The 18479-nt window shown below is 52.2% G+C and overlaps 2 protein-coding genes across 4 annotated transcripts in view; both read left to right on the plus strand.

Annotated features, from left to right (window-relative positions):
- Positions 1–913: 913 nt before the first annotated feature.
- Positions 914–14615, plus strand: C9H19orf38 (chromosome 9 C19orf38 homolog). The gene is made up of 8 exons (XM_061149251.1): positions 914–1184; positions 4164–4264; positions 5513–5821; positions 8069–8161; positions 8925–8952; positions 9670–9707; positions 10960–10994; positions 14029–14615. Exons 2-8 carry the CDS (start codon positions 4234–4236, stop codon positions 14164–14166), a joined length of 672 nt encoding a protein of 223 aa, XP_061005234.1. The 5' UTR covers positions 914–1184; positions 4164–4233; the 3' UTR covers positions 14167–14615.
- A 1226-nt stretch (positions 14616–15841) lies between these two features.
- CARM1 (coactivator associated arginine methyltransferase 1) overlaps positions 15842–18479 on the plus strand; it is a 42142-nt gene continuing 39504 nt past the window's right edge. For all 3 annotated transcript variants that reach the window (XM_061150327.1, XM_061150328.1, XM_061150330.1), the window contains exon 1: positions 15842–16067. In XM_061150327.1, the coding sequence (XP_061006310.1) occupies positions 15848–16067 (220 nt within the window). In that variant the 5' untranslated portion in view covers positions 15842–15847. The remainder of the gene's footprint in view (positions 16068–18479) is intronic.

An 18479-nucleotide genomic window follows, 5' to 3' on the forward strand; every position in this document is an offset into this window, starting at 1 on the left:
GATCCTCCACTGTGCTGGGCAAGGAGATGAGGAAGGGTATGGAAAACACCACAAAGCTTTCCTGCCACGTTCAAGTTGCCTCTTCTTGATTTGCATTTCCTTGGTTGACATAAATGTTTAGCCGTTTTCCCGAGTTCAGATAAAATTGATTTTTACCATTTTTGCTCAATTTGTTGATGTTTTGGATGAGATACAGGCCTTTTAGAGCTACCAACCACACCTTTTTCACTGTTACCTGGGGTGAATGGGTGATTCTTGTTTTCCCTCGATTAAGTAAAATCCTCCCTCTTCCCCAGGATTCAACAAAATGTATTGAGTAGACACTATCAGTGTCTTGGGAGCTATCATCTCAGTGCTGCTCCACTAAATGATTTCAGACCCTCAGAGGTGCTCAGAAGTCAATGCTAAGGGGGTAGGTAAGGTGACTTATTTCACCAAGGTGGAGTCGGGGAGAGCTTCCCCAAGGAGGTGGCATTGAAGTTCAGATTTGAAGTAGTCGGGAGAAGGAAAAAACAGTTCTCTGACATCAAAGGCACTGAGAGAGTTCAAGGGGCAGAAGGGGGATGAAGGTGGGGTAGGTGGGAGGAGTAGCCAGAGAAGAGATGGGACTCTTGGGCAGACAGCCCGTCATACAAGGCCCCTCTTCCCTTTGTAATGGTGGCCCAGAATCTTAGCCGGGGGTTCTTATGACCGTGGGGAGTTGGCTGACTGGCTTCTGGAGGTCAGAGATTCCCCTGAAATTATAATCAAAAGATTCCAAGAGCGTGTGCTGGGCAGTGTGTTTTCCCCACCAGAACTATTCTCTACCATACTCTGTACTGCTTCACAGTAGGGGTGGAGGGGCGAGAGGGGCTGATAATCTCCACACTGGATCAATGTGGCTGCCTTTTCCTCTGCTTTCCAGTTGAGTATGGCCCTGGTAGGATATCTAAAGGCTGCAGGAAAGGAAGGTCTAGGTATCTATTCCCTGGCTCCTGCCTTTTTAGTCTGCATCTTTCGACAAAAGCCTGTAACTCTAACTCTCTCCAAGTTCCAGGACCACTCCCCCTCCAGCAACTTCAGGCCTGGCTGCTAACAGTGACCGTAGGAAGTCACCGTCCCTCATTGCTCCCCTTTCACCCTGCTCATGACTCCTCAGCTCTGTCTCTTAAGGGCATGATCTGTGTGACAGCTGACCAATACAGGTATGTGTATCTATGTTACTGAATTCAAAATTCCAGGTTATAGATCCCTGCATCACATTAGATGCTCCCAGGATGAAGTCTTTACTTACATCCAAGACCCTGTCCCCCTCTACCTACAATGCCCTCCTTCCATCTCCTTCTCAGGCTTTCAGAGTCAGATGTCACCTCCTCCCAGAAACCTTCCTTGAACTTCCTGAAGCTTAGTGAAGAACCTTAAGTGACAGAACTTAAGGTGAACTTCCTGAAGCTTAGAGAAGAACCTCAGCCACAAACTCTTAACATAGCACTTTACCAACCGGACTATCACTGTCTGCTTGTCTGACTCACTGAACTCTGGGCTCCCAAGTGCAGGAGCTGTTTCATGGCATCCCTGGTACCCAGCACGGTTCTAAGCCCTGGTGGCATAAATAAACCAAGTATCTTTCCCAACTCTTGTCTCATACACACCCAGAAAAAGCCACAAAAATACACTGAGGGAATGTGTTTTGGCTTTCAAGTCAGACAAGCCCAAAATATTTATTGTTCACTGTGTGCCAAGCACTGATGTAGGCATTGGGAAACTGCAAGAGATACCACAGGCTCCGTCTCTGTACTCTGGAGGAAGATATCTGGATGAATCCAGTAAATTCAAGCATGTTCTATGAACCATGCTGACCTAATCTAATTGATATTTACAGAATATTACACCAAGCAACAGAAAAGGCAGTGGCAACCCACTCCAGTACTCTTGCCTGGAAAATCCCATGGACGGAGGAGCCTGGTAGGCTGCAGTCCATGGGTCGCGAAGAGTCAGACATGACTGAGCGACTTCACTTTCACTTTTCACTTTCATGCATTGGAGAAGGAAATGGCAACCCACTCCAGTGTTTTTGCCTGGAGAATCCCAGGGACGGCAGAGCCTGATGGGCTGCCGTCTATCGGGTCACACAGAGTCGGACACGACTGAAGCGACTCAGCAGCAGCACTAGTAGCACACCAAGCGACTGCAAAGTGCATTTTCATTTTTTGTGCACATTGTATGTAGACATATACTGGGCCACTGAAAAAAGTATCGGACTTCCCTGGTGGTACAGTGGATAAGAATACACCTGTCAATGCAGGGGACACCAGTTCAATCCCTGACCTGGGAAGATTCCACATGCCTCGGAGCAACTAAGCCCATGTGCTGCAACTACTGAGCCCACCCACCTAGATCCCATGCTCTGCAACAAGAGAAGCCACCACAGTGAGAAGCCCTCGCACTGCAACCAAGAGTAGCCCCCCGATCGCCACAACTTGAGGAAGCTGGCAAGCAGCAAAACTCAGCACAACCAAAAATAAATAAATGAAGTGCCAGTTAAACATATGGTAACTGGAAGAAAGAACAAAATAAAGATAAGACCATGAAGCAATGAAATAGAAAACTGAAAATAGAGAAAAACAACAAAGTCAAAAGTTGGTACTTGGAAAAAGATTAAGAAAACTGAATAACCCCCAGCAAGACTAATCAAGAAAAAAAAGAGAGAGAGAAAGCACAAATTACTATTATTAGGGATGAAAGAGGAGACACCACTACAAACCCTACAGACAATAAAAAGCAAACAAGGAAATATGAACAGGCTTATAGCAATGAGTTTGATAATGTAGATGAAATGGACAAACATGAAAATACACGCCGGCTAGTTGCAATCAAAGAAAATTACAAGGTACTATCCTGGAATTCAGAAAGGGGATTTTTCTAAGTTCAGAGGGATCTGGAAAGATTTCCTAAAAAAATTGGAATTTAAACAGAGACATGGACTTCCCTGGTGGTCCAGTGGTTAAGAAACTGCCTGCCAATAGAAGGGGCATGGGTTCAATCCCTGGTCCAGGAAGATCCCACATACCATGAAGCAATTAAGCCCATGCACCACAACTACTGAAACCTGAATGCCCTAGAACCCGTGCTCCACAACAAGAGAAACCCCCATAGGAAGAAGCTTGCACACCAGAACTAGAAAGTAGCTCTCACTCACTGCAACTAGAGAAAGCCTGTGCAACAACAAAGACCCAGCACAGCCAGAAAAAAAAAAAAAAAAAACACCCTAAGACCTGAAGGAGATGTGGGCTTTGACTAGGTCGATAGAATTGTGTTCCATGCAGGGATGATGGCATACATGCAAAGGTCCTGAGTTTGAAGTCAGCTTTGTGTATCCAAAGAAAAAAGCCCACTCTAATTATCCTTTTTAATGTTGGCAACTACACACTTGCATCCTTCCTGGGTGTAAACCACCAGGTGGGTCTGGTAGACTTGACCAGAAATGTTTAGAGACCAAGGTTGGTAAGACAGACCTTTGGAAATTTCCTGGCTATCAACAGGAGGCAATTTATGCTGCAAACGATGTCATTTCCTCCATTCTGGAGCTGATGTTGCCTTTCACCTGACTGGCGAAGCTCCTGAGACACAGGAGCTTGTGTGGCCTCACCCTATGAACACTCACACTCCACGAACCAATATACTTTGTCCCACAAATTCTTCGGAGCTAGTGTCCGCTATTCAGCCCCATTCTTCCAGGCGGCAAGCAGAGGACTTGCTAGGAAGTCCAGGAAGGACTGTGCCTTGCTTGTGGTCACGGAGGCCAAGCCCTAATGATCATACCCTACCAACTTCCACCGCACACGTTTCAACTTTTTGGCACATGTTGGGCCACCTTTTGTGACTTGGGGCTGGGTTTCCCATACGACCCACGTTCCCTGTGCCCACGTTCCTCATGCCCAGTTAGGGAAAAATAAACACACACACACACTGGACCATCTCATCCACCTTTTCCTCCCATCTGCCAAACCTGGGCCCCCAAGGAGCAGTGAGGTGCCAGGCTCTGATGTGTGTCTGTGGAAGGGGTGGGGAGGGGAGAGAGTCCCTTTCGGTGCCCACTGCGTGTGTGTGCAATTTCCTGCCAGTGAGGAAACACTCAGCTCAAATCAGCCCTGGTTCTCCTTTCCCTGCTCTTGGCCTCACAGGAGGAGCTGGCAGCGAGCCGTGGGCCACCCGAGCCTCCGCCAGATTTCCTGACCAAACGCGGGAGGAGAGATGCCCTGGATTGTCCTGCTGCTTGTAGCTGGTGAGCTGATGTCCCTGTGCCACCCCTCGCCCTGTTCCGCTCCCTCCATCCACCACCTTGTCTCTGCTAGGGGGCGGCGGGGAGGGGTGCGTGCACACACACCAGGAGCTGGAGAGGCTGAGCCCTGACAGATTTGCCCCAGAGCCTTGGAAATGGCCCCGGAGCATGGATGTCTCTTGTGGGGTCTCAGTACCCCCACATCACAGGTATTAGAAATGCCACCCCACTGGAGACAGCAGTGCCCACACCCCATGACTCAGCCCTGCTTGGCCTCTGCAGGTTTCTACCTCCAGGACTGGGGCAGCAGGAGGATCTACTGATGGTTCGGAGAGGGTGGGAGGGAAGCTAGATAAGGAAAGGCTTGTGTCGACCTCACCTGAGCCAGACGCTCCACGTGGGAACCTGGGGTAGCCGGGCAGACCCTGGTCCCTCCTGCAGGAAGCCGTGCCCTGAAATCGTATCCCTCATCACAGCCTGGGAAACGAGATAGAATCACTCTCCCCTCGATCACCCCCACCTCCTGCCACCTGGACTCCTTGAGCACCCCACACCCCTTCCAGCTTCCAGCCTTTGCCTGAGATGCCTAGAATGCTCGCTCCCAGCTTTTCTGTGCTGTGTCTTCAGGGAAGCCCTCTCTGGCTACCCCATCACCCTCATCTCCTTGAGAATGTCAGCTCCCCAGGGCAGGCATGTCTTGTCTGTTCATCTGTCTGTCTATCTCATCCACTGCTCTGTCCCCAGAGCCTAAACAGGGCCTGGCATGTGGTCAGTGCTGTTGATAGAAGTAATACGAGTGTAACTGTGATGCTGTGTAACATCCACAGCTGTTATAATAAAATGACTCCAACAACATGACCTCTCACCACGTGCCGGGCACTTGATCCTCCCAACACAGCAGTAGGGTAGGGACAACTAGGGGCTTCCCAGGTGGCACTAGTGGTAAAGAACCTGCCTGCCAATGCAGGAGACACAGGTTCGATCTCTGGGTCAGGAAGATCCCCTTGAGCAGGGCATGGCAACCCACCCCAGTATTCTTGCCTAGAGAATTCCATGGAGAGAGAAGTCTGGCAGGCTACGGTCCATAGGGTCACAGAGTCAGACATGACTGAAGTGACAGTGTGCACACAGAAGGACAACTAGCCTCCAGTTGTACATAAAAACCAAGGCCCAGAGAGGGTGAGCCATTTCAGCCAGGCTGGCCTCTGCTCTAACCACCCACCTACCTAACCTCCCCATCTTGCTTCGCAGGCTCCTTGGCTATTCCAGCGCCATCCATCATGCTGGTGCCCCCACACCCCAGCAGTCAAGAGGACCCCATCCACATCTTATGCATGGCCCCCAGGGGTTTCCCAGGGGCGAATTTCACACTGTACCAAGGTGGGGAGGTGGTGGAGCTCCTGAAAGCCCCCAAGGACCAGCTCAGGGTCATATTCAACCTGAGCGGCAGCAGCAGGGAGGCTCGAGGGGGACCGTTCTGCTGCCAGTACAGTGTGCTTGGCGAGAACAGGCAACCCCAGCTGTCGAACCTCAGCGAGCCTGTGCACGTCTCCTTCCCAGGTAAGTCCCTCCCATCGGCCGTCACTGCCCAGGCTCCATCTTCTCATGGCCGAGCCTTTGTAGGCACTCTTCTCTCCGCTGGGGAGTCATCACTCTTCCAACTTGCCAGGACTTTCTTTTCCTTGTTTAATCCTCAGTCACCATATGCCATGGAGAAGGCAATGGCAACCCACTCCAGTACTCTTGCTTGGAAAATCCTGTGGATGGAGGAGCCTGGTAGGCTACAGCTCACAGGGTCGCAAAGAGTCGGACACGACTGAGCGACTTCACTTTCACTTTCACCATATGCAATGGGTAGTCATTCTTCTCATTTTCCAGATAAGGAAACTGAGGCCCAAGAGCTGAAGAGGCTGGCCTGGGTCACTCAGCCAGCAGGCAGCAGAGCTGGAGTTCCACTGGCCTCTGAAGTCCAGACGTTAAACCTCCACCCTCAGCTGCACCTTTCCTTACTGGCCACAATATTTATGAGCACTTGTTATGCACCAGACACTGTCCTTGGCATTGCAGGCTCAGCAATGGATGAAACAAAAGTCCCTGCCCTCTCGCACATTATGAGGGGGTGGCGATGGACATCAGATGATAAATAAGGAGTTTTGTAAATATTCAGTCAGCTAGTGGGGGACAAGGGAAGTGACAGGGATGAAATACAGCCTGGTGAAGGGCATCTTTTTTTTTTTTTTGTGCCACATGGCTTGCAGGATCTTAATTCCCCAACCAGATAGGGAACCCAGACCCTAGCAGTGAAAGTGCTAGAGTCCTAAGCACGGGACCACCAGGGAATTCCCAAGGGTGTCACTTTAAATAGAGAGGAGAGTGATCAGGGAAGTCTTTCTGAGGAGGTGATGTTTGAGCCTGAAGGATGAGGAGACAGCCACATAGCTGTCTGGGGCAGGAGAGAGCTGGCTGTGCAAAGGCCCTGAGGCTGGAGCGTGCTTGGTGTGTTTGAGGGATGTGGAGACACCCCATATGGCTGAAGCATAGCGAGCAAGGGGAAAGTGGGGGGGAGATGAGGGCAGGGGGAGGTAAGGAGGATCATGCAGAGCCTTGTGGCTGCAGCAAGGACTCGGGCTTTTTGTCTGAGTGCGACTGAAGCCCTGGGAGCGAAGATGTCTTCCTCTGGTCTTTCCAGGAGTGGGGGCTGGGCCTGGTCTTTGGATCAAGGAGCAAGAGGGAGGGAGGAAGGGAGGAGCCTCAGGGTAGACTCCCTGCGTCACCAACAGTCAGAACTTTCCTGCTGCAAAGAGAAGGTTGTAGCCAGCAGAGGCCCACCGGCTGTGATGACAGAACACTCTCTGTGTCCTTCCCCGGCCTCAAGTTCCACTGTCAAAGGCCCCCTTCTCTCACCTTGGACCTGTGGTCTTAGAGTAGGGCGGTAACAGCACTCCTGCCCTAGATGAAAGAATGAACAAGGGCTAACACTGAGAACACCCAAGTGAGCACCTCTCCTCCCCTCCTGGCTAGTTCCTGACTTCCACTGGTGTCCAGTCATCTCCTCCTGGCTCCCCTGAGAGATTCCTTGCCTCTCTCCAGGGAGGGGCAGCCAGATCTCTCGCAGAGACATAAACTCTGGAGCCAGGGCTTCATGCTTCTGTGGCTACCTCTGTGTGGGCCTCAGAGTCCACCATGTGGCTGGGGATGGGTGTCGTCTGACCCCGTTCCCCAGCCAGCAAGTCTCTTCAGGCCACAAGTAACTGAAAACTGGACTCAAATTGGCTTCAGCAACAAAAGGGGATTTGTTGGTTTACTGAACTGAAATTTGTTCATGGCACTGATTTCCGGCATGGCTGGATCCAGGTTCTCAACGATGTCAGGAATCACTTGCCACTTCTCAGCTCTGCTTTCTTCTGTGTCTTATTCTTAGGCAGGCCCTCCCTCTCATGATGTCAGAATTGTATACCTTGGAGCTCTAGATGTATATTCTACCAGCTTTGCAATGCTGGACGGAGGAGTAAGCCTCTTTCCAGAAATCTAGCCAAAGTTCAGAAATTAGTTTCATTGACTCAACTTGGGCAATGTGTCACTCCCTGAACCAATTAGGTTAGCCAGGGGTAGGGAATATGCTAATTGGCCAGACAGATTTGCTAGATCCCCAAGGTCTAGCTGTACCTAAACCAAATGTTTCTGGGGCATAGGGGTAGGGCTGGCTCTCTAAAGGTAGCCCGGATGTATGCCAGGAGTCCCACTTTCTCCCTGCACCCCCACAATTCCATGGCCTACCCAATCTCTCTTTTCCCCAACTTCCTCTAGTGCCCACCTGGATCCTGGCACTGTCCTTGAGCCTGGCTGGAGCCACTCTCCTCCTCGCTGGACTGGTGACCATTGCCCTGATCATCAGGAAAGGTAAGAGCAGGCAGAGAAAGCGTGGCTCACCAGAACTTGCAAATACACTAAAATGCACTCCAACTCACACCCATTTTTAGGAACACAGAGGCACACAATTGGGAGTTCTTACTCCAAAAAGTTAGCAGTGAAGAACCTTTCAGAATTTCGATGATGGTGGTGGGCAGGGGAAATTCAAATATATATATATATATATATATACACACACATGATGTAAAATTTGCCATTTAACTCTTTTAAAATTTATTTTTTATTATTTATTTTTAATATTTTTGGCCATGCCGTGGGGCTCGTGGGATCTCAGCTCCCCAACCAGGGGTCAAACTTGAGCACCTGTCAATGAAAGTGAACCGCTGGGGAATTCCTTTTTTTAAAAAAATTTTTTAGTTTTTAAATTTTAACCTCTACTGCTCTACAACCATCACCACCATCCATCTCTTCATCTTCCTAAACTGTAACTCTGTCCCCATTAAAGACCGAACCCCGTTACCCCTCCCCCAGCCTCTGGCACCCACTGAAATCAGTATTTAAAAAAAAAATTTTTTTTTAACATTTTTGTACCTTGTTTGAAGGTTTTACCAACATATATTACTCATGTAATTGGGAGGGAAAAGTGTCTTCAGCAGCTCCCCTGTTGAGAGGGAAATTTGCCAGGGGAAAAGGCAAGGCTGGGTGGCAAATGTACAAGATGCCTTGTTGGTTTCTTCGCTTTTTGTAACCAGGACCAAAATCTAACAAATACTTTTTGTTTGTTTGTTCCCAGTTAAAGTAAAAAACTTGCAGAAGAGACGGTGAGAACATCCCTGGAGACCCTCAGAGGGTAGTTTTTTGGGGAAAAATTTCAGTCCCAAGGCAGGAGTTTCTGATTGGCCTTGAAGAGCTGGCCGGGTTCTGGGGCAGAAGGGTACTTCCAGGGCTTTATCTCAAACAGCGCCCTCTGGTGGATGGGCGGGTTAATAAAAACAGGTGCTATTTAGGAAGCGCTTCCGGTGTGCTCTGCGCTGTGTGCTGGGGGACTCTGGACCTTGAGTTCACATTATCCTCACATCAGCCCTGGAAGTAGGCTCTATGAATGACCCCTTTTAACAGATTAGGAGACGGAGCCTTCCTTGCATTCCTTTATCGCCAGTTGCCAAAATTTGTTGAGTAATCATTCTAGAAATCCATAGTGAGGGAGAGGCAAGTGGGTGTCCCCTGGCATTGTGCATTCCCCAATGTGTAGCCTGTAGACAGTGGCCCTGGTTCTTGGGTGTCAGAATCTATCCGCTGGCCCCAGCCTCGGTTTCTCCCCTCGTAGAGAGGGGCGAACACCTTGCTGCCTGGTGGCAGAGTAGCCCCAGTGATCAAATCCTGACTTCACCTGGCTGTGGGGCTCCTGCAAGAGAATTTCCATCTGAGGGGTTTCGGTGGGGCGGGAGGAGATGGGTGGGGAGGAAGGATCAAATTTGGGGCCAGGGCTACCCGGAAGGAGCCTCCATGTCATCACTTTCTCCCAAATCCCTCTGCAGAGAGCGAGAGTCCTGCTGGGTTAACATCGCCACCACAGGTGTGTGCTTCCCTGATGCTGTCCCTTGCCCGGGCAGAGTCACTGCAAAAGGCCATCGGGCCTCTCTACTCACTGCTGAACCCCTTCTACAGCTGTTCACTTCCCTTAGAACCCAGAACACATGCTCCTCCTCTTTCCCTTCCTCCTCCCCCCTCATGTCCCTCCCAGTCTTCACCTCTCTCTCTTTTCTTTTTGGTGCAAACAGCTCTCACCTCTTACCTTTCCCTGTCCTGTCCTCAAGCCATTCACTCATCCCCCACTCTGCCTAGAATATTTTTCCTCCCTGTGTGGTCTCCATCTAAAGGTCACCTCCTCTAGGAAGCCTTCCCTGACTCCCTAGGCAGGATCTATTCTTTCTACGTACATTCCCCTAGCACCCTGTCATTCTTCTTAGCCCTCAGTAGACACACAATTAAGTAATCATTGGATGCTTGGGTGTATGATACATACCTCCAGTACTGGACCATCAGCTCCAAGAGGGTGGGGAGTTGAAGCTGTCTTGTCCACCACGGGGGCACCCAACTTTCCCAGTGTCTAGCACAGCACTTAATGGAGCCCCAATTGTGGTCCAGAATGTGCTGTTCTGGCGGCTTCCACCAGGGGGGGCAGAGAGAAAGTCTGCCTGTGAGGTGGGATGCCCAGGAAGGGGCCCTAAGCAGAGAAAACCCCACTCTCTGTACCTCTTTCATTGTTTCCCCTATTCATTGAGCATGTGCTAAATGAGCATGTGCCTCTATGTGCTAAAGCCTGAGGGCTCCCGCGATAACCAAGACAGAGGTGATTTCTGTCCACAAGCCTATACTCCAGTGGGGAAACAGCCCATGACAAGTTGGACCCTGTCTGGGCTGGGAGGGCGGTCTCCAGAGGAAGTAGTGCTTAAATCAGAGAACTACAGGGGGGAACAGGGAGTAGCTGGGTGAAGGGCGGGCAATGAGTGGAGAGCCCAGGATAGGGGGAAATGAGAAGTATTCTGGAAAGCAGGAGTTGAGATGAGGCACCCATCTTCCGGAGAGCAGCTAGAGGTCACCTAGGGAAGAGTTCTGAGCAGAAGAGGGACACAGTTCAATTTGCAGCTGTTCACCCTGCAGAATGGGCTGGCGGGCGGACAAAGAGATTGCTGGGTGATGGACCTCATGCCCTTCCTCAGGGTGGATTTAGGGCCTGTGGGCTTGTGGGGAGGGCCTGGGAAATGGGGGGTGAGCAAGAAATCTGAACTGGCCCCCACCCTGGTCTTCTTCTCTTCCTGTTCCAGACATGTCCTTCGACAACTCCCTGTTTACCATCATGGTAAGTCTTCCCGTTTCTCGGATCCAGTCTTCTGCTTACTGTTCTGACCATCGGAAGATGGGGGCTACCAGCGGGGCTGGGCTGACCTGTTGTCCCTGGGCTTCTAGGGCCTGGAAAAAGCCCAGAATCACTAAGCGGGGCTTGTTTTTAAGCTGAGCGTTGGTTCTGGAAAATTCCAGAGGATTGGAAGTAGCCACGCTGTCCAGGGCTTTGTGGGGCAGCGGGCAGGCCTCTGGTTGTCAGCACTGCCTTTGCACTCACATTGGTAACAAAAGACGACCTGGGGGCTTCTTTGGAGTTATGGAGCCTTATGACAGTCTGGTATAAAGAAAAGACTACTTTCATGTTCAGTGTCAGGAATTTCAGCTTAGTTGTCCCAGACGTGTATTCCCTTTTCGGGGAGGAGGGTCTCAACCTTCACACCCACTCCTGCTCCTCACCTCGTGTTTAGCAAGGCTTTGCTCTCCCAGATCACATAGCATCCTGGCTAGCATTTGAAACCCGGTCTATGGCTCTCCTCTGCACAGTTGCATTTTGTGGTGGCCTTGGGGTAATTATTATTCAGTAAATTAAAGATATCTGACCCAGGGACACCATGGATGAAGACGATGTCCAGCTAGGGGAATACCCTGGTGGTCCAGTGGTTAGGACCCTGCACTTCCACTGCAGGAGCCACGGGTTCTATTCCTAGTTGGGAAACAAGATCCTGCAAGCTGCGGTGTGGCCAAACACAGAAACAAAAAAATGTCCAGCTAGCTTCTCTCCATGCAGAGATGGGTACAGGTCTAGGGTGCAGGTGGTCCCACTTGAGGTGGCCTCAGGAGTCCTATTTGTATAAATGGATACTTTGGGACTGTAGTGAGGGAGCCTGGGGTGGAGTCAGTGGCTTGGGGCACCACTGTAGGAAATAGGGGCGGGGGGGAGGGCTGGATGGGTTTGACATAGCCTTCCTGGGCATCTGGACAAGAACAAGATGAGACCCTTCATCCCCTGAGCTTCTTAATTCCACAGGGGGGAGACAGACGATAGCACATTGGGTAGGGGGTGCCCAGGAAGCTAACACATTCAGATGGGAGATCTGGGAGGTCTAAGAGATAAGTGACAAGCAGGAGATAGCTGTGGAGGATTGATCCAGGCTCAGGGCACGTTCTTCACACGGCCCAGTAGAACTGGGGTGCAGAGGCGTGAGGAGTAGAGGGGGTTCCTGCGCAGAACTTTGACTTTTATCCCAAGTCAAGTGAGAGCCCTGGAAGGTTTGGAACAAGAGACGTGACCCCACTCTACGAGCCCACGGGCGCCCTCTGGTGGCTGCAGCGAGCACAAGCTGTGGGGGCCGTGGGCTCACAAGAACCCGGGGACCAGGCGCAGACAGCTCAGATGGTTCAGGCGCCAGACGTAGTGGGTAGTTTGGTCCAGCGTGCTGGCAGCGGAGGTGGGAGGCGCGAACAGATGCAGGTCAGATTCAGAGGATGGGAAACACGGCACTGATTTCAGAGTAGATGAGTGGGCGGAGGGAGGAGGCGGCGTGGCGGAGTCCTTGAGAGACAAGAGGGGCCACCGCACCCAGTGATGCTCCAGAGCAGATGGAGACTGGCCTCCGTCACTGGTATACAGATGGTGGGAAGGAAGGGGCTTGGCACCGACCTGTCCAGCTCTCTGAAGTCTCAGTTCAGGGAACAAGCTGTTAAGAAAAACCTGGAGGGTAGGGCACGTTCTAAAACCTTCCCTGAGAAGCCACACTGCTCAAGGCACTAGCCTGGTGATTTCAGGTTCCCTCTCCCCACTTTTAAAAGGCATTTAAAATGAAACGATGGGAAGACAGGAAAAAAAAAAAAAACAAGGAAAAAATAACTTATTTCTCAGTATCCTAGTCCTGGAGACTTTAAATATATACATATATAGACTATGAAATACAACAAAATGTAAAAATTATCTATAATCTATATTCATAAGGTTCTCTGCTATTTCTTAATCCCTCTGCACCCACTGGCCTGCACTCTGCACACACACATGCAGGTAAACGACCATTAGGAACTTCTTGCACATACAAGCAAGTAAAGGCAAAAATAGCAAGTCTGTATCCTCACTCTTTTTAACACAAACGACAGCATGCTAACCACACTGTTATGCACTGATGGTTCTTTTCTTTAACAGTAAGTTCTAGTGATCTTTTCTAGTTTTTTTTTTTATAATCACTGTAAAATATAAATGAAATTTACCATTTTAGTTCATTTTTTTAAAAATTATTATTATTATTTTTTTTTCCAGTGGGTTTTGTCATACATTGATATGAATCAGCCATGGATTTACATGTCATTTTAGTTCATTTTTAAGTGTACAGTTCTGTGGCATTAAGTATATTCCTATTGTTGTACAAATGTTACCACCATCATTCTCAGAACTGTATCTTGGAAAACAAGCCCTGTCAAGGAATTCCTTGGTGGTCCAGTGGTTAAGACTTACCATTCTACTGCATGGGGCGCAGGTTTAATCCCTGGATGGGGAACTAAAATCCCACAAACTGCAAGGTGCAGCCAAAATAAAACAAAACACAACAAAATTCTTTGCCTATTAAACAACTCCCCCACCTGAGACCCTGGCACTCACCATTCTGCTTTCTGTCACTTTGGTGGATTTGCCTATTCTGGATTTTTATAGAGAAATGATGCCATACAGTGTTCATCTTTATGAGTCACAGCCACCCCAGGATGAAGGGTACTGCCACTCTCCCCCATTGTACAAAAGGGGGAACTGAGACATAAAGAGGTCAATCACACCACTAGGAAGAGGTGTAGCTGGGATTTGAACCCAGGCTGTCTGGTTCCTTTTTCAGTAGACATCAAGACAGGACCAATGGCAGGATCAGGGGCCTGCATCTGTGTTTGTGTGCAGATGTGTCTGTGTGTGTGTGGGGGGGAGGGCAGTGAGGTGAGACCTGATGGATTGTGGGAGTCTCAGCCTCAGAAAATGGGGCAACCCAAGATCCAGAAACCCCAAATCACTTCATTCTCTATTTTTCCCTCTACGGACAAAGAAAATGACTTCAGAAGAAGATGCAGCCAACCTGGATGCTCCCTCAGGCTCCACCGAGACACCTGGACCTCGGAAGAGGCCCACTTCCACATCATCCTCACCTGAGCCCCCTGAATTCAGCACATTCCGGGCCTGTTAGGGGAGCCCTTCTCTGTCTGCATGCCCTCTGTTCAGCCCTCCCCCTGGAGCTGGCCAGGCTGTGTAGGGCCTCCAGCTACTTCGGGGACTTCTGGCTGCTGCTTTCTCAGGGAAATGAACAGAAGAGACAAAGGAGATTCGTCCTTGGGACCTTCGTCGTAGAGAAGCAGAGTGGGAGAGGGGGTGAAAGCATCGACCTGGAGGCTGGACGGAAAGCAGGAAGCATCTCAGGATTTCCAGCTTCTCAACCCACCAGGGGAGGAGATGCTAGGATCCCTTCTGGCCTTTAGCTGGGCTGTTATGAATCTGAGCCTCGCACACCCCTCTGGTTTCCTCCTTCCCATCACACCTGACGTGGCCAACCTGACTGGGTTTTTGGAGCATAGGGTACCCTGGGTGGGGTATATTCTGTGTGCCCTGCTGGCATGCCTAAGTTATTAATTATTATGTTTTCAGCTGTTCCCAAGGTCTCTATGGAGTGTAGTCCTTCAAGCCCAGGACCTCTGCTGTCTAATCACTGATTGCTGGGGGATGGGGAGAAGTACCCCTCAAGTGCATGCAGTCAGCGTGGTGTCTGGGGAGGGCCATGGGGGTGTCGGGAGAGGCGGTCTACATGAGGCAAGGGGCCTCAAGCTCCTTTGGAAACCCTGAAAGAGAATGGGGCCCTGGAGTAGTGGATTCACTGGCCAGTCATCGCTGGGGGAAGGAAGAGTGAATGAGGGGGCCAGGGGGTAAGGGGGGGTCCAACAACTTTTTGTGGGTAGAAGACAGTGAAGGGCCAAGAATGGAGGAAGAGGGCACTGGGGGAAAGGGAAAAGAGAAGGAGCCGTTGAGTGCCGGAGAGGGGTTAAAGATGGGGTTCAGAGGCCAAGTCCTGGCTTGAACTGCTCTTCAAGCAGGCCTGCTGGGGTTGGGGGCCACAGGCTGGGGCATGGTCCTGCGTTCTGTCCCCACTCCAGCCCTTCTCAAGAAACCAGAGCCTCACAAAGCAAGGCCGGGTGTCGGGGGAGCTGGACCGGTATAGGGGCGGGGCCCAACTTCGAAGACGCCCCGCCCCTCTGCGTGCCGCTTCACAAAGCCGGGCGGGACCGGGGGCGGAGCCAAGCCTCAGGCGTCAGACCCGCCCCCGCCGTTTCCCAGGCAAGAAAGCCACCTCACAGAGCGCGGCCGCCGGCGTGGGGCAGGGCCTGAGGGCGTGTCCGCAGGGCCGAGCACCGCCCCCTGGCGCGAGCTCCGGGCCCCGCCCTTCGTGGGCCTCCGCCGCCGCACGGTCTTACAAAGCGCGGCCGTTCGGGCCACGCCGAGCTGGGGGCGGGGTCCTAAGTCTAGGGGCGTGTCCGCGCGGCCGAGCATCACCCGTGACGTACGCTTCCACCCTGCAGTTCCTGGGCCACGGAGTCACTTCACAAAGCAGCGTCCATTCGCGCGGGGCGGGACGGGGTGAGGGGGTCCGGCCCCGCCCCCTAGCGTGCGCCCGCCCAGCGCCCAGAGCCGCCTGCAGGGGGCGCTGCGCCACGGTGGCCGGGCCGCAGCGGCGGTGGCGGCGAGGCGGCGCGTGGCCGGCAGGCGGCGCTGCCCGGCTCGGCCTCGGCCTCGGCCTGCTCGGCGGCGGCGGCAGCGGCGGCGGCCTGGGCCCGGGCGCGGCGGCGGCGGCGGTGGCGGGGCCTGGAGCCGGATCTAAGATGGCAGCACCGGCGGCGGCGGCGGGGCCGGGCGTGGGCGGCGCGGGGGCGGCCGGCACGGGTGTCACGGGGCCCTGCGGGGCCGTGTCCGTGTTCCCCGGCGCCCGCCTCCTCACCATCGGCGACGCGAACGGCGAGATCCAGCGGCACGCGGAGCAGCAGGCGCTGCGCCTCGAGGTGCGCGCCGGCCCGGACGCGGCGGGCATCGCCCTCTACAGCCGTGAGTGCGGGGCCCCGGGGCCGGGCTGCGCGCGGGGGCTGCGCACGAGGCCGGCCGCGGGGGGGTACCCTGGCCGGGAGGGACGCGGTGAGGTGCCTGGGGTTCCCAGGGTAAGGAGCCCTGGTCCGTGGGGGCCTGATGTAGGGTCTGTGGGGCCGAACCGAGGGAGCTGGGTGTGGGGGCGGCCCCGAGTGAGGGGCGTGGAGGAACGGTGTCAAGGGGCAGAAAGAGAAAAGAGGGCGTGCGTGGTGGCCAGAGGTGAGGTGCCCCGAGTACGGAGGGAAGCGGGAAGTGGGGGAGTAGTGAGGGCCCTGAGATTGGGAGAGGGTGGGCAGGAAGTGGGGGGCCAAGAGTGGAAGGTAAGAATTCTGAAGAAGCCGGGGGTGTGGGGGCTGGGTGGGAGTGAAGGGGGCCTGGGCGTGGGAGAGATGGGAGTCTGGGGGCGGGTGTGGCCGCCGTGGCTGGGAGGAGGGAGGGGTGTGAACAGCCTTGGGCCATCCAGGGGACCCTCTGGACTGCCAAACGGTTGGAAAGTGGTGCCCAGTCTGGGGCGGCCTGGAGGACCCTGTTCCACGCATCTGGAGGGCCTGGCATTCCCGACCCCAAAGTGGGAAACTTCTAGATCTGGGGAGAGGGTCCCTGCGAGGGTGGTGCTAGCCGCTGGGTGTGCGCCTCGTGGAAACGTGGAAGGCTGGGGCCCCTTCTTGATGCCCGGCTCCGAAGTAAGATGTAACACTGTCTCCTCCCTCGCCACGGTTCCCCGATCTTCCTTTTTGGGGATGTGTGAAACTGATTACATTTTCAGAAGCTAGTTTCATTTCACTGACATTTTGGTGTGGTGGGGAGAGAGATCTCAAATGTGTTTGCCAAGACCCCGCGTCTTTGTAGTTCATCCTTTTTCTTTCTCTTGTTACTCTTTCTTATCTGTTCTCTCTTGTTCTTATCTGTTCTCTTCTCATTCACATTTTGTTATTCTGTTACACTCAGCTTTGTCTCTCCCAGTTTCTTGCTCTGATGTTCTCCGGGTGTCACTGAGAAGGCTTTCCTGGCGTTGGTTTGTGTGAGCTTTTTGCCACTTTGGGCACGGGGTTTTCCGAAGGGAAGTGTGTGGAGCAGTTGGTTCCCACACAGAATTCCTCACACCCAGCATCACACCTCTTTTTGCTTGGGCAGAGCTGGGTCTTCTTGGAGCAGATGAGGGGAGAACAGAGTATGCCAGATGGGTATCGGCGCTCAGGACAGACACTTAAGCTCGGAAGGGCCCCCCAGATCGTAAGCACTGCCATTCATTCTACATACATGAATGGGCACAGCACCAAGTAAGGCATCATTTCTCAAACTAGGGTCTCAGGGCTGATCCTCAAAGGAGTTCCAGGGGAGTTGGTTTTTCTTTGGTAAATAAACTTCTTTTGATTTTAGGACAGGCTTAGATGTATAGAATTTATAGGATTACTAGGAAGATTGTACAGAACGTTCTCATATACTCTCTTCACATCTTTCTCCAGGAGAGGTTTTATTATTTGAAGTTTTTAATGTGGTTTTTAATTTATTTTTGGCTGTGCTAGGTCTTCATTGCTGCGTGGGCTTTTTCTCTAGTAGTGGTGAGCGGGGGCTGTTCTCTAGTTGCGGTGCTCGACTGGTTGCAGAGCATGTGCTCTCGAGCACCTGGGCTTCAGTAGTTGCAGCACATGGGCTCAGTAGTTGTGATGCAGGGGCTTAGCTTCAAGGCGTGTGGGATCTTCCCGCACCAGGGATCAAACCCATGTCTCCTGCTTTGGCAGGCAGATCCTTTATCACTGAGCCAGCCAGCAGGAAAGCCCCTCCAGGAGAGTTTTTACTTTCCTGTTTTTGTTTTGTGGATACACTTGGAATTGTTACCAGTTATAATAAGGGAACACTTCTGTTTGGGGAGGTCATTCATAACTGAAGTGATCATCAAGAGGAGAAAGTCTGCATTTCTCACACTAAGAGTCTCAGTCTGGAATGACAAAGTCTCAGGGATCTGAGATAATTCCTGTCCCCTTTATGCTCAAGTCACCCTAACATGGAGTTGAGAGCATGGTCTCTGGTCTTGGCTCAGCCTGGTTGTATTGGTTTCCCAGGGCTGCTGTAACAAACGGAGTGGCTTAAACCAACAGGAATGTATTGTCTCATAGCTCATGGGCAGAAGTCCAAAGGCAAGGTGTTGGCTGGGCCACACGCGCTCCAGAGGCTCTAGAGGAGAATCCTTTCTTGCCTCTTCCAGTGTCCAGTGGCTCCAGGCATTGCTTGGCTGGAGGCCACAGAAATCCAGTCTCTGCCTCCATCTCCACATGGCTGCTCCCCTGTGTCTCTGTCTTTCCCTCTAAGGTTACCTGTCACTGGATTTAGGGGCTTCCCAGGTGTCTCAGTGATAAAGAACTCATCTGCCAA

The sequence above is a fragment of the Dama dama genome, chromosome 9 (assembly GCF_033118175.1).
Source record: "Dama dama isolate Ldn47 chromosome 9, ASM3311817v1, whole genome shotgun sequence".
Taxonomy (NCBI): domain Eukaryota; kingdom Metazoa; phylum Chordata; class Mammalia; order Artiodactyla; family Cervidae; genus Dama; species Dama dama.